The sequence below is a fragment of the Pelecanus crispus genome, chromosome 11, assembly GCF_030463565.1.
Source record: "Pelecanus crispus isolate bPelCri1 chromosome 11, bPelCri1.pri, whole genome shotgun sequence".
Classification (NCBI taxonomy): domain Eukaryota; kingdom Metazoa; phylum Chordata; class Aves; order Pelecaniformes; family Pelecanidae; genus Pelecanus; species Pelecanus crispus.
The window spans coordinates 6,163,544-6,177,528 of record NC_134653.1 but is presented as its reverse complement, the minus strand read 5'-3'; the positions used below and the strand labels follow the sequence as shown (position 1 = coordinate 6,177,528).

General features: G+C 42.1%; 1 protein-coding gene across 1 annotated transcript in view; it reads right to left on the bottom strand.

The window, feature by feature from the left end:
- The window catches only part of MAD1L1 (mitotic arrest deficient 1 like 1), a 383,288-nt gene that overhangs the window by 252,054 nt on the left and 117,249 nt on the right, over positions 1-13,985 (bottom strand). The window contains exon 10 of the mRNA XM_075718490.1: positions 13,243-13,387. Within this exon, the coding sequence (XP_075574605.1) occupies positions 13,243-13,387 (145 nt within the window). The remainder of the gene's footprint in view (positions 1-13,242; positions 13,388-13,985) is intronic.

Sequence of the window (13,985 nt, the reverse complement as noted above, 5' to 3'; positions counted from 1 at the left end):
CTTTGATGTTTTGGCTGCAGTTAAAAGATCCAGTTCCTTCAGTGGAGCAGTCTGAAATTAAAACTAAGCCTGTGTAACTGCTGGCTGATGAGGGACAACAATTCCACACCTCCGCTCCCTCTCCTTGAAGGAAAACTAATCAGACAAAAACTACCTCTGCAGAGGGAAAAGTAGTGAGTACATAAACACTGACAAAGAAAACTCCAAATTCACCCTAGCTAGGTGAAATGTAAAAAGACCTCCTCAGAAAGTCAGGGTAATTTTGGTAGGAGACAGATTCAGATCAGTCAGCTTTAGCTGGTTCCTTACAGGGATCAAATCGTTCCTAACATTAGGGAGCAAACTCCAACAGGGATCACGACTCGAGATGCAGAGGATGCACCAACAGCTGCAGCAGAAGGAGCTTCAGAACCTCAGCACTCACTAATCCTTGTCCAGGCAGGGAGGAAAGTGAGGCAGGGAAGGTATGCACATTTAATTACTTCTGTCTGTATTTCTGGTTTCCTTGTGTTATCTAAAAGAAACATCAGATTTAGAACATATGTTTCACATCCTTCAGCTTGCATTTGCCTCTAGAGAGTTAAACTATAAACCTGGCTATTATTTACAGCTGCTCAGCACCCTATTTAGGAAATTTTCAAGGGATTCAGCAGATTTCTTTTTTCTTTTTTATGCAAGTAAAAAGCCAATATTGGAAGGGCTACAAACATAGCCTCAGGTTAACGCCACACATGACAAATTCATGTGCGTAAGATATTACATAAGAAACATGCTGGCTAGCATAAAAGGAGGAGGTGGGTTTTTTAATCATTTCTTTGGTAGAAAAGATGTCATTGAAAGCCTTTAAAGTGTGACAAACACGCTCCATTGCGAACAACTCCCTGAGCTAGCTGTGAGCTGCACCTCTGTGACAGTTACACCGTAGGAAGAAAGCACAGGGATGAGCCGAATCAGACACTCAACATCTCTTGGTGGAGCTCACACGTTCAAAGAAGAAAGAGCTACTAAACCAAACGGTACTTTTCTGCTCAGGAGCAGAGCGGATTATTTAGAGGCAGGCAGCTCTCTTGCAGAGGGCAGTCAGCAGGGCTGTTAGCAAAGCTGTGCCTGGATGGGACACTGAGGCAGAGCAGGAGGAACGTGCAGCTCCTGCTGTTCCCTGGTGTTTAGGGAGGACAAGTAACGGCTCTGAGAAAATTATTAGCTTTGTGGCTTTAAACTGGGAAGGAAAGGGGAAAAACCAACAGATGAGTTGCTTGATATTTTGCTAGAAGCAAACAGAAGAGCTGAGATTTACTTAAAGGACTGGCAGAGTGAACTGGAGGTAGGAAAGAAACTGCTTCCAGGGAGATCTCCAAGCACCATGGTGGCAGAGGTCACCCCCACCCCAGTCCTTGCGCGGGGGCTTTGGTCCGTGCAGGCTGAGCCCCCACAGCCTCCTGTATAGAATGGGTCAGAGGGGAGAAGGATGATGGTCCGGGTTACAGTGGGTTAAAACAGGGAGTGGGAGAGATGTCACTGGAGTAAGTATTGCCACTTCTTCATGTTCACTTCATGCAAAAGGTCAAAAATTCTCTCACACGGTGGTCTTTATTTTTAAAAAACCTAGAGTGGTTCACAAGCATTTTTTCCCCCAGCACCAGACTCTTACATATGCTACCTTAACAAACATCTTCACATTGGAAAGAGATAAAAGGCATTTTGGTTTGATTTCATTATTATATCCTGAAATTGCTTTTTTCTTTCTGCATTTTTTTCTTGCCATTCAGTTGTGGTGGCCCTCACAGAGAGATAATGCAATAACACTTCTGACAAGGTCAGCTTTCCAATAACTTTGCAAATGGCATTTCCCAATAACAAAACAAGCACAGCTTTTCTTCTTTTGTAATTAATATAATAGAAATGTCAACCTGAAAAGTTGGTCTCCAAAGGTAATATGTTATCAACAGAAAATTAATTTTTTAAAGCCAGAAAGTGTTTTCTGTAAAACTGAAAATACTATTTACACAGTAGAACAACTGTCATATGTGCAAAACAGAAAATTTCTGCAGCTCATGTGTCTGAAAAAAACAGCAGCTGGGGAGAAGAAGAGTTAAATTGCTTAAATTGCTAATAAAGAAAATGGATCATTTTGAGAACTGCACATTAACCAATTGCAAATTCATTTTGCACATGCCCTGTAGAAGCACACAGCTCTATGCTGTGTGCGCATACTGAAAGAAATGTTACTTCACATCCATACTTATCTTTAATTTAATCACGTGTTTAATGCACAGAATTAGTCTTCCCAGCTGCTCTCCCATCCACATAAGCATTACAACCAGCTGTTGGTCCTGGACCTACTTGTAACCGAGATGTCTCCCATGTGAGGCAGAGAAGAAAGGGTGCAGGAGCAGGGACTCTTCCAACTGCTTCTCCCAGCAGAAGGAAGCCCCTGCTACGCAGAGGAAGAAAAGGAGTAAAACGATCTCCTCTCCCTGAAAGGGGAATGAGTGCTTGGCGCTGTCCCACAGAGGATCATGGAGGCATTGTGCCATGCAGGATGAGCCCATGGGGCTTCGGGCACACCCCATCTACCTCTATCCAAACTACGTGCTATAGTCAGGTAGGTCAAAGCTCTGCCTAGGACCTGCTGCTTGTTGTAGTCTGAATCTCTCCTTCAAATGCACACAAGGACAGTGAGCCCTGGGTCCCGTCATCCAATTCTTTCTATATTTACAGCTTTTACAGCTGTTTTTAGAGCTCCTTACAGGTACTCAGGACAAGGGAATGTGAGCTTCAGAGTGCCATCAGCAGGGTGGAGAAAACTGAATGGAGGAAGCTGCTCTCACATCTTGGGTGGAACAAAGGGGCAGGGGGGAAGAGCATTCAGCTGCAGCAAAACAACAGATCTTGCAGTTACAGCATGGGCTGTCACAGCAAATGAGCAAAATGCAAATTTTCCTGTGAAAAATACTTGCCATTGATGTCAAACCTGGCCCTCCAGGTGTTTGCAGCTCCTAGGCATGAGCTCAGTGCAAATCTTCTCAAACACTTACAGAAAAGTGATCAGTTTAAAAATGCTCTCCCCTTTAATTACTTTCACTTCAACCATTTTGTCTCAATTCCCTACACACAGTCTTGTGGCACCCAATATAATATTGACTAGAAGACCAAGTAGGGTGTAGTCTCCGCTTCCCCCAGTATTGCATACTACACAGCCTCATAGTAGAATGGGTATGAGGGGAGAAGGATGACAGGATCATCATCTGGGATGATACGGCACTGGAGTAAGCACATGTCACTTCCTACGGACCCAAGATGGTAACAAGCAAAGGGACACATTTGCTGGAATCCTCAGACGATTCTTTTTCTTCACTACCCAAGGAAAGTAAGGAGATGTAGATACAACTACAGACAAACATATTTAAACATTGCTCTAGTTCTGCTCTTCTACACTTAAAAAGCAGCTTGGATGCCCCATAGCGTTGTGGGATCTTCCTACATACAACCTCTGCAAATCGTAACACTCTCATAAAAATAGTTCTCCTCCTCCTATCAGGAAGAAAGTTAAACATCATCTTGATGTAAAAAGCTTATCTTCTTTTCCTGTTTTAGGCCCACACTTTATTTACCTATTAATCCCTTTGCAAATTCCTGATTTCAAAAAAGGTAGTAATATTGCTGGGGAAATCCTGAGGCTCTGGACTCATATGGAGAGAAAATTAAGCCTCAGTTTCCCCACTGTCCCAAATTGCTTCCACCTGAACAGGAAAATTTGTGGTTAATGGTTCTTCACAGCTCCTGACTAGATGTCCCCCACAACACTAAAAAGCAAAACAGCAGATGTCCCATATATTGAGAAACTTGTAATATAATAGTCTCATGACAGAATTCATTAACTGAAACTAGACCAATTCTTCTTTGCTATATAAATTTGCTATAGTTTCTATTAAATAATATTGTTGTCTCTGAAAAACTACCTAGGCAAATGTGTTCATAAAATAGGGAACAGTTCATTTCTCCTCAGTGCAACAAATCATGGGTCAAAGACCATTTCCACGATGCTTTGAAAAAACTCATTTGACTTCTAATATATTCATCAATTTAAGCAATGCTTGACCTGAGATGTTGTGAACATGCATTGAGCAAAATAGTTAGCACTGCATGATACTGTGCCAGGAGCAATCCAAAACTCCTTAATTCTCCAGACAGTCCTTCAGTTTTATAAAGATTTTGGGTCTTCATTTGAAAGGATGCTCTGAGTGACTGGTGTCTGAGTAGTGCAGCTGTTCTTACCAGAGGCTCACATCACATGTTGAAATAAGCTACTGTGCAATTACTTAATTATATCTCTCTCCTATCCTTTAAAAAAAATCCACTGCGATTCAACTTGAAGCAAACCCAGTTAATCCAGTTTTATGGCTGAGAATTGAAACAGAGAGAAGTCAGAGATTCAAAGCTGCAGTTCTTGTGGCAATACCACCACTCTAAGAGGCAAAGATATTAATGCCTTCAAACCATAAGTATTTGAGGAACAAAGAAATGCAAAAAACCCTGTTTGCGCAGCTTATCCTAGCTCATATTTTAGAGCCTGCTGTTCAGAAATCCTAAGTCCCTTCCCCCACCCTTTGAGGCCACCCAAGCCCATGCCCAGCTACGTCACTTGGCCACCTCTTGCTGTTCGCCCTTCCCTTGCTCACAAGGCACAGAAGTGAGGTTTGTTCTGCCCGACTTCGCTTAACAATAATTCCCTCATTCCATCCATCCATCTTCCCGCTTGCTTCTCTGCCACATCTGCTCGACCATCCTTCATAATTCAGGGCTGAAGAGCTAAGGAATAAATGTTACAGCACATGCATCAGGGGAACTATAACTTTGAATTACCTGACCTGGGTGAGTTTAAATTCTCAGCCATAACATTGGATTAACCTAATTTCTTTTTATTGAATATTTTACCTTTAGAAGTCCTACAGCCTTTTCTCTCAGAGAAGTATGAGAACTGAAGGTCAAATAAATTCTTTTATGGGTATATTTCTAATTTTCATAATCTAACCTCTTAGCACTGAGCATTAATATCTACTGGCGGTAGGACAAAGCAGAATCCTGTCAGTGTTCTGGGAAAACAGATCACATTTCTATAGCCCTTCAAAAAATACCTCATAAAATAACACATAACTTTTAACTTTGCTGCATATTCTGAATTGTTATAAAATTTTTAAAAGCCCTCTAAACACCTTGCTTAAATAGAAATTATGTCAGACATAACATCAATAAGAATACAGAGGCTGCCCTTGTGCCTCCACCTCAAAAGCACCAGACAGAAAGATAGTAAAGAACACCATATTTTTATCATTGTAAGGTTTACCAGATACATAAAAAGACAAGAGAAAGAATTACACTGAACTGATTCCCAAAAAATTGCTAAGGTATTTTCTATGAGCTCTTTCATGCTTCTAAAAGGGAAAGGGAAGCAAGGCCCACGAGTCAATTTATCTTCTGCCTCCAGGCTGGTCATTTGAAGCTAACATTCACCGTTTCCATGTTGAAAGCCCTCGGGTGACCAAGCTCTACTCTAAAAAAAGCACATCACCTTCATGCCTCTGTGGGACAAATTCCTATAGGTACCCATACAGGTACACAAAGTCAGCGAAGAGGCAAATTTATCCACTAGATGAGAAGAATTAGGGCAAGACCAGATCAAGAGACAAAGTTCTCACTAGAGAGGATCCAATGGAAAGCAAGAAGGCGAGGGCAGACCACACTCCCAAACATCTGCAGCGCCCACAGTCAGTGAACAAGCTCAGTCATCTCAGATGCAGAGATCCCTTCAACAGCTTCAGACAGACCACTCAGAAACTAAGGGAACTCTTATGCTTTGAAAAGTCATTTTGGAGCAGGATAAGGAAGTGAGAACTCAACAGCTCTGCTACTTTCTTCACTGAGTAAAAAAAGTGAGTAGCAAACCTATGACCAAATCAGGCAAAATAAGGAAGCTAACGTCAAACAAAGAAAACCAAGCAAAAGAAAAGCACACGCTTGTCTGGGAGGCCATGCCACAAAACACGCATTTCTCCTGTCTTTCAGAAATCTGCAAAATTTACTTGAAAAACAGCAGTATTTTCTGATTTCGTTTAAAGATACTCCCTCCTTCCAAATGGTCTTTGTGCACTGCTTTGAAACTACCACAGACAGCCTCTTCTCCAAACACACTGATTTCAGCTCTCCTTATTCATTCTTTATAGAGAGATTCTGCAATTGTATTAGCAAATGATATTAGGAGGCCTCGTGGAACAGCCTGTTTCAAAGGAAAATGGCTTGTACTTGCTTTGTTCTGGAAGACAATTTCCATTTGCTTAATATAGTCATGATATTTTACTGAGGTAATTATACTCTTAGCTATCAGTAACAATTAAACCCTTAGACTGAGGTTGCTTAATAAAGGTCTCAAAATAAATAACGCATTCCAAACACAGTATTTTAAAATGTCAAGCATGCAAATAAGATCTTGTAATGAATATAACGAAGCATCAAGTATAAATCAGCACAAAGTTAGTCTGTCATTGTACAAATCTCTGCAAAAATTGCCGTTAGAGTATTGTTGGATTCTGATCAGCATGCTACAGAAAGGGCAGCACAGGCACTGCAGATGAAACCATTTCATTAAATGTTATGACTGGTTCACGAGAAAGGCAGGGTGAAGCCACCAACCCTGCTATGTTTCTACAGTTGCAGAGCTGAGTGACTTGGGTAATGCAGTCAAGACTATGATAAAATTTATATTTGTTCTTTTGTATTTTCTGTAACAACGTCCATGAAAACTAGAGTCAGACCATTCCATTACAAGCTAAATAAAACCCAGAAGGAGACAAATTAGGGGTTACAGACAAAGGAGAAAAATCACTCTCAAACTCTGACGTCTAGAGATACTTGAAATCAGGTCAATAGATCCTAGAAAGCTGTTACATATGGAACAGGAGAGCATGGTTGAAAGGTCCTTACAATGCAGACAGCAAAATTACTAAGAAAGGTGAGGTAGGACAGTGACAGACATTTAAAAAAAACCCCACCAAACCACCACAAAAAAACCCCACACAAACAAACAAAAAAACCCAAAACCAGACAGGAAAAGTGTTGTCAGAATAAATCTTTGCAGAATCTCCTTGTGGAGCATCCATTGCAAGCAAGGAGTGGTACAGCAAATCACCGCCAACGCTGCTACATTTGGGAGGCAGCTGCCTGAGCTCCAGAAGGTGGTTAGGAGGATCAGGACTGAAACATGACATGGAAAGTAACTGGAAGAAGTTACTCAAAAAAAAAAGAAAACCACAAGAAATTTGGGTTATACAGGGGAAAAAAACCTCCTAGTGTTAAAAGAAATCCTCCCAGAACTCTTTCCCTGAAGCACCTCCACCTCCCAACACACAAGGCTGTCAGAGGTCAACAGAAGGAAACACAAAACGTGGTATTTCCTCAACCCCAACAGAAAATGCCTACAGCAACAGTCATCAAACCCCCAGATCCCACTTTCTCCTCACAAAACTTAGCATGCTTTATCTAGTAACCCAGACAGAAGCCCAACATCCACCCTGCATCAGGCTGAACTCAGGATCAATATAAGACCAGCTGACGGGGAGGGGAGAGGCGAGATTTTTCAGAAAAGCATCTACCTCATCTCTGACCTGTTAGTCCTCATCCTTTAAAAAACGCACCCTACAAGAGGAGCCTGGGAATTAAAATTCATGATGTCACTGGATACTAAAAATTACAATTCAGCAGAGACCTGTTCAAACCCCCCGTACACCACGGGCAGCAATTATCTCTTTCTCTCTGTCCCACAGCGGTTAATGATCTTCTCTCTCCCCTTGCTATCATCCCCCTCCGCCCATAGCTACCAATCACTTTTTCTCTGAAATTATTTAACTGATTAATATAATCAAGTTCCAATTAAAGGGAGCTGTGCTCAGTCGGAAAGGTTGTTGAGTCTCTTTCAAACCCAGAGCGCCGTGCCTCCCCTCTTCTCGAGCATGCAGGACGATCTAGTATGTACTACCTCACCCGACAAAACTTGCCTTGCTGAACCGCAGAAGAGGGAGCAGTGGAATCGCTTCTAAAAGTATTTATTTGCAGGCATAAAAAGGAAGATAACTTCCCTGGGTTTATAAAAATCTACAAAGGGGAGACACAGTGAGCAGAGGGAAGGGATCAGCAAGGGTCAGGCTGACAGCAGATAACAATTGCGTATAGAGTGGCAGCACAGCTGGTGATGCATGAGTAATGGCACTGCTTAAATGATATACATGGAGTCATGAAGTGGATCGACGGAAGGAAGAAGCATCCTATCATAACAGCCACGGAAAAGCATTCGATACTGCCCATAACACAGAGGTGCAGCTCAGTTCTGCCCTAAAGCTGCCCGTGCTACCTGGCAGCAGAGCACAGGGTATAATACCCAAAAGAAGGTCTGTTGCAAGGCATCTGTTTGCCAGACAGGCTGGTTTTGTTGCTACCGAGCGCAATATTTGAATTTTTACGTATCCCAGAAAAAGGGTTAATTTACCTCCCTCGCTGAACCCCCAGAACTTTAAGATCCTTCCTTGTACCTTAAAATCGTCTACCTCCTAGGAAAAAAACCATAATGCAGGACCCACTATGACAGAGAAACTGTCAGCTTTATTTTAAATCTTTACTGATTACAAAAGAAAGCAGATGGCAAATCAAGTCATGAACTCTGCATCTGCCATGCTTAATGAACAGTTTAATTACCTAGTCCCATTTCTGATGCATCTCTGCCATTCTCGGCCCTGGGAGTCACTTACACACTTCGCACTGACTCTTGCAAAGATATCTCCAGGAACATGTGGTATGAACAGTCAGCTGAGTTGGTTAATCAATACTTGTTTAATCTCCAACTTGTATGGTGATGGCCTAAAGAAACAGATTTCCTATCAGATCACATGATCTCGTTGAACGCTCAGAACACAAAATGGAATTTTTCAGCCTCTTCGCCGGGCAGCAGAGTACCCAAAGGCAGACAAATGCACAGACGGGAAATAAACACAGCAAAACAACAACATCAGTACAATCAGATTAATTCATTTGCTGCATTATGCCTTATACGAGACCAAGGGATGCAATTAGGACAGAATACATTCACAAAGTCTACAATTTCAGAAGCAAACTGGACTCGTTTGGAATAGTTACAAGAAGTAACTGAAATTGGGCTCCACATTTGGAGTTTTGGTGTATGCAAATAGGCAAGAGCTTCCCCCAAAGGATCACGCACCGGTTGCAAAAAAAGCAGGGCATTTTGTCTCTGGTCAAATCTGCTGCACCCGTTACAGGCTGCTCCTAGTCACTCTGCAGCTTCGTGCCGTTACGTCCCCCAGCTCTGCGCACGGAAGAAATAACTGGTTTAAGGAGTGGCTGAACCGCGCGTGTGCAGGAGAAGAGGCTGGCAGGTCTGAGCCCTAACAGCAGCTAAGTAAGGAACGCAGCGAAGGGCTGATCATGACCAGGTACAACCACACGAGGAGAGGAGGAGGTGACAAACCTGAGAAGATTCATGCAAGCCAACTTTTGACCCTCCACACCAGAAGGCTTTGGGAACCCTTCAGTGGGCCTTTATTGCTTTTCTCCAGCCCTGCTTCTGCTGCACAAGGCCCATTTGTGCCTCCCGAAAGCTGCCTTCCCGAAACAAATACATCAGAGCTTTGTTTCCATTAAATATTGACTCAATCAGCTGCTTGCACTCAGAGAAGGATTTTCAGAAAGGGTTTTTAATTTTGCGACACCTACATGTCATATAAAATTACCTGAGAGATTCAAATCTTAGCTGTTCCGTAGCAGAACTAACTGTTTTTAATAAGCCTACTTCATAAACAATGACCAGGAGTAGCATGCAAAGCTCTCAGAAAAAGAGAAATACAAGCACAGGACAACACAGAAGTCAAATACAAAACTGTGTAGGTAAACATGGCATTCAAAGCCAATGCAGCAGTAAATCAAACAGGAAAAAGGGCAGAGGTGGACTAGGTTTTTCCCCAGCATTTCAAGATCTCTCCCACTGCTGCTGTATCAGAACTACCTCAGGTAATAAAGCAAAGATTAAAGATTTCCCCAAAACTCTGAGCAAAACCAAAGCGAAAGGACAGCACAACAGACAGCAAACCCAGAGAAGGGGATTTCTAAAAGAGCGAGTGAATATATCCCTTCAAACATCAATTTCTTTTTCATCACCTTAAGTGAATAGAGTGACACTCCAGGAGATACTTTCAAGCCATCAATGTCTGAAAACCTCTAGGGTGTCCAAATCTAGTCTTATGTTTCACTGAAAACACGTAGATCAGAGAACTTACGTACTGCCCGGATTTACAAGGACATATGGGAGAAAGTAATCAACCAACATGTTCTAAACAGCAGTTTGTCAACAGGAACAACGAGGACGCAGCTCTTATGCCAGCGCACTCAGAGGTGGAATCAATTGGGCTGGACCACTGCACTAGTATGTCAAAGACTGGAGAACACTGTTCTTCAAGTCTGCCAGGAGCCAGAGATTTGTAGTGACTCACTGAACTATCCTAGGCTGACAATTGTGCCAATTCCAAACAGGAAACCAACTGGAAAGGCCCAAGTAAGGTCAAGAAAGCCCAGAAGAAGTAAATGAGGTGAGGAAGCAAGCAATGGAGGGAGATGTTAAATGCACTGGAATGGAACTATGAGAGCAACCAAGACAGACAGAGACTGTGACAAGTAGAAAATGAACAAGACTGAACAAGCGAGACAGCCAATCTGTGAAAGCCAAAAAATATTGTCTGAATCTTGAGGAAAAAAATCCAATAGCCATAAAAGTAAGCTCAGAAGGAATCTGATTGGCAAAGCCAGTACCTCCTGAAGAGAGTATGTTTACTACTAAAATACTAGGTACTGCTGTTACCAAATGAAGAACAGCTTATTGTTTTCTATTGATCTTTTAAAACATATTCAAGGCCTGAGACTCTGAGACTTCCAGGTTACAATTTGAGCCCAAAGAAAGGATAGCTGTTACTGCATTAAACTTGCAGTGTTAAACATGTCTGATGCCTTTCAATCCTTACTTGCTCAGCATACAGGAACAGATTCACTGCCCTACCAGAGGGTCAAATATACACAAAAGCAAAAATCACACTATCAAAAGCAATAGCAATTCAATCATATATATAATTGTCTCCCCCAAATTAGATTTTCACAGTCCTATTTAACAAGACAAAGATTCAATAGAGAGAGCTCATCTTTTCCATTCTCAAATTACATAGAAGCACACTGTACTACTGATGCCACTAATTAGATGATTAAATACCATCCTAGGTGATATGCTTTCAATGTAAAATAATTATTTTTAACAGGCGATAGATTTGCTCAATCTCATTTTAGATCACAATATCATACTTTTTTAATTAAATGAAATTCTTTCTTCTGATTTTGCATGAGAAGAGCGACCAGTAGGAGAAATAGTACCAAGGATAGATTGCCCAAGTACCATAACGCATCTACTTCTTCACAAAGGACCCCTAGCATTCTCTGGATGGAATACAGATTTTCAGGGAACAGCAAAGTCTTTATCCCTTTAAAACAGGTCAGCTGAGGAATCATTGAGCACACTGAAAACTTCCACTGTCAAAACACAAGTTTATTTGCCATGGTCTGATGAAGGACATTTCCAACTTTTCCTCCACTCTTCTTCAGGGAGAAGACAGCAAACAAAGCAAAGGCTCTGTCTTTCTATATAAATCAGGGTACCATCCATTACAGGACAAAGTACTGTTGTCTTTTTGTCCAGTACTTAAAGAAGAATAATGATATTTTGTGTTCTATGACAAAACATGTTTCTGCAGAGGGCTGGAAATAAGTTAGCAAAGGGCATATTTTAGAAACCACCTGAGAAACTTCCTTCAGGGCTGAGCAGCCCAGCGCAATGCTAGACAGCTGAGAAGGCTGTAAAGGAAGGATTTTTATCGGGTTCAGTATCCACCTGTGTCATATCCAGCCATGCCAGTACCAGACTAGAACAGCATGGAGGGCTGACTGCTGCTGGGGTATTAGAAAGGCTGAGAAGAGATGCCTTTTCTGTTTCCATGGAGAGAGTTTGGTCCATCCACCCTGACTGTCATGCCTGCCTCAGCATAAAGCAGAAAGAACTGATGTGGTTTTGCTCTTCTCATTTATGTGACTCTCCACAGCATCAAATTCTGCAGCCAGAAGATCTGATAGAATATCCTCCTGTAAAGTGGTTGCTTCATGCTTCAAGAAGCCCTGCTTACCGCACCATACATCACAGACTCTTTGGCTTAACAATGACACGGAATTACACAATTGGGTGCAGCACAATTAAAACCAATCAAAATGCTTCAGTTGACACCAAAAATTAAAGCCTAAAGCACAAGCAACAGAACAGCTCCTACCCCTCTTGCTCAGACACTCCCATACCAGCACCTTTCCTCCCCGTACACAGTGATGTGCCGGGCTCCCTCTCACTCGCTCCAACTGCTTGAGTCTGACCTTATGCGCACACATAAGCTTACTTACGCGAGCAGCTTTCTAGCGTCAGGGAGATTGCTCAGATGAGTGAAGTTTTGTGAGGAGTATTCTTGGAAAGTGAAGTACCTATCATTCTGACTAGAGAGAATTATTATTCCCTTTGGGTGAAGAGCGCTCTCAGAACTTAACGTAAAGTTTGCAATGCTCTACAGACTTCAAAATTATTGTATAGAATTTCATCACGAGAGCATACCTGATATAGGATAACGCAGACTTCTTTGATATATCCTATAGAAAGAATCTTAAAATGTATTTTCAATTTACTGGTCTAGTGCCTACCATTACATTCGAACAGACTTTCAGCATAAGAGGAAGGTGAATCTCTTACTCTCTGTAAATTGTTTTTCCACAGGAACAGTTGACAAGGTGCTGTCGATTCGTTCTCTTTAGGAAAGGAGGCAATGCAGCCAAAGCCATTATAAATTCCCTTCAGTGGCTCAAAACACTCTAGCAACAACATGATTCAATCCTCTGCCCTCACACAAATGCCAAGCCTGAGACAAAGTCACGTATCGCCAACACGCATGAGCTCAGATGGGGGGAACACCAGCAAAGCCTTAGGATGAACTAGTACTTTTACTCTAACGCAGCCCTCAAGGCAAGTTTCATGTCTCATGTAGTACCCACTGTGCAAAGAGCCCATAGCAACTTTGTAGCACCAGTTACAGAGGTGAACAAAGAACTCACCTTGGTCAGCAGCAGTACACGTTTCTGCAGCCGTCTGACCAGTGCTTCGTGCTGCTCACGCTTCTTCTTCTCATCCAAGAGCTGGCTCTGAATCCGTAGTATTTCTTCCTGTAGCTGCTGCCGGGCCTTCTCCAGTATTCGGGCACTAAAAAAAGATAATACAGACCTGTGAAATTTTGACCGCCGCCTCTTAGTCAGATCAGAAAAACCTGAGAGGAGAAGCATCGCCATGATATCAGGACACTGGGGCTGGTGCCATTTCATCTTATGGCTGCACCACTGGAAACCGAGTAGCTGCTGTCTCATTATCAGCTGTTCTCAGAAAAAGATATGAGAGAAGAACCATCCCAGTGACTGCCTTCTTGTTCAGTACAAGATAATTACTGGAACCTCACACATACAAAACATTTAAACAATTGCATATCTATTTCAAAATCAATCAGTTTGCCTTTGAGAAGATGCCTTGATTTCAAAAAATGACGCATGATCTTGGGTTCTACTGTATCTTTTTCTAACAAAGTAGAAGTAAAACTGAGGTTTAATATTATCTGCTTTGACAGACAGATAATACTCAGCAAGTAATTATAGCCACCACCTGCACACTGTTCTTGCCAGCAACCTATATTGGAAGAGAAATGTTGTCTGAGGCCAGGTGATTAGCACTTCTTTTGAAGTGTGGACCTGATTCTCAATTAAGCCAAAATGGCTTTGTCCCTCTTCTTCTCAGCTCTCTGTGCAGCATG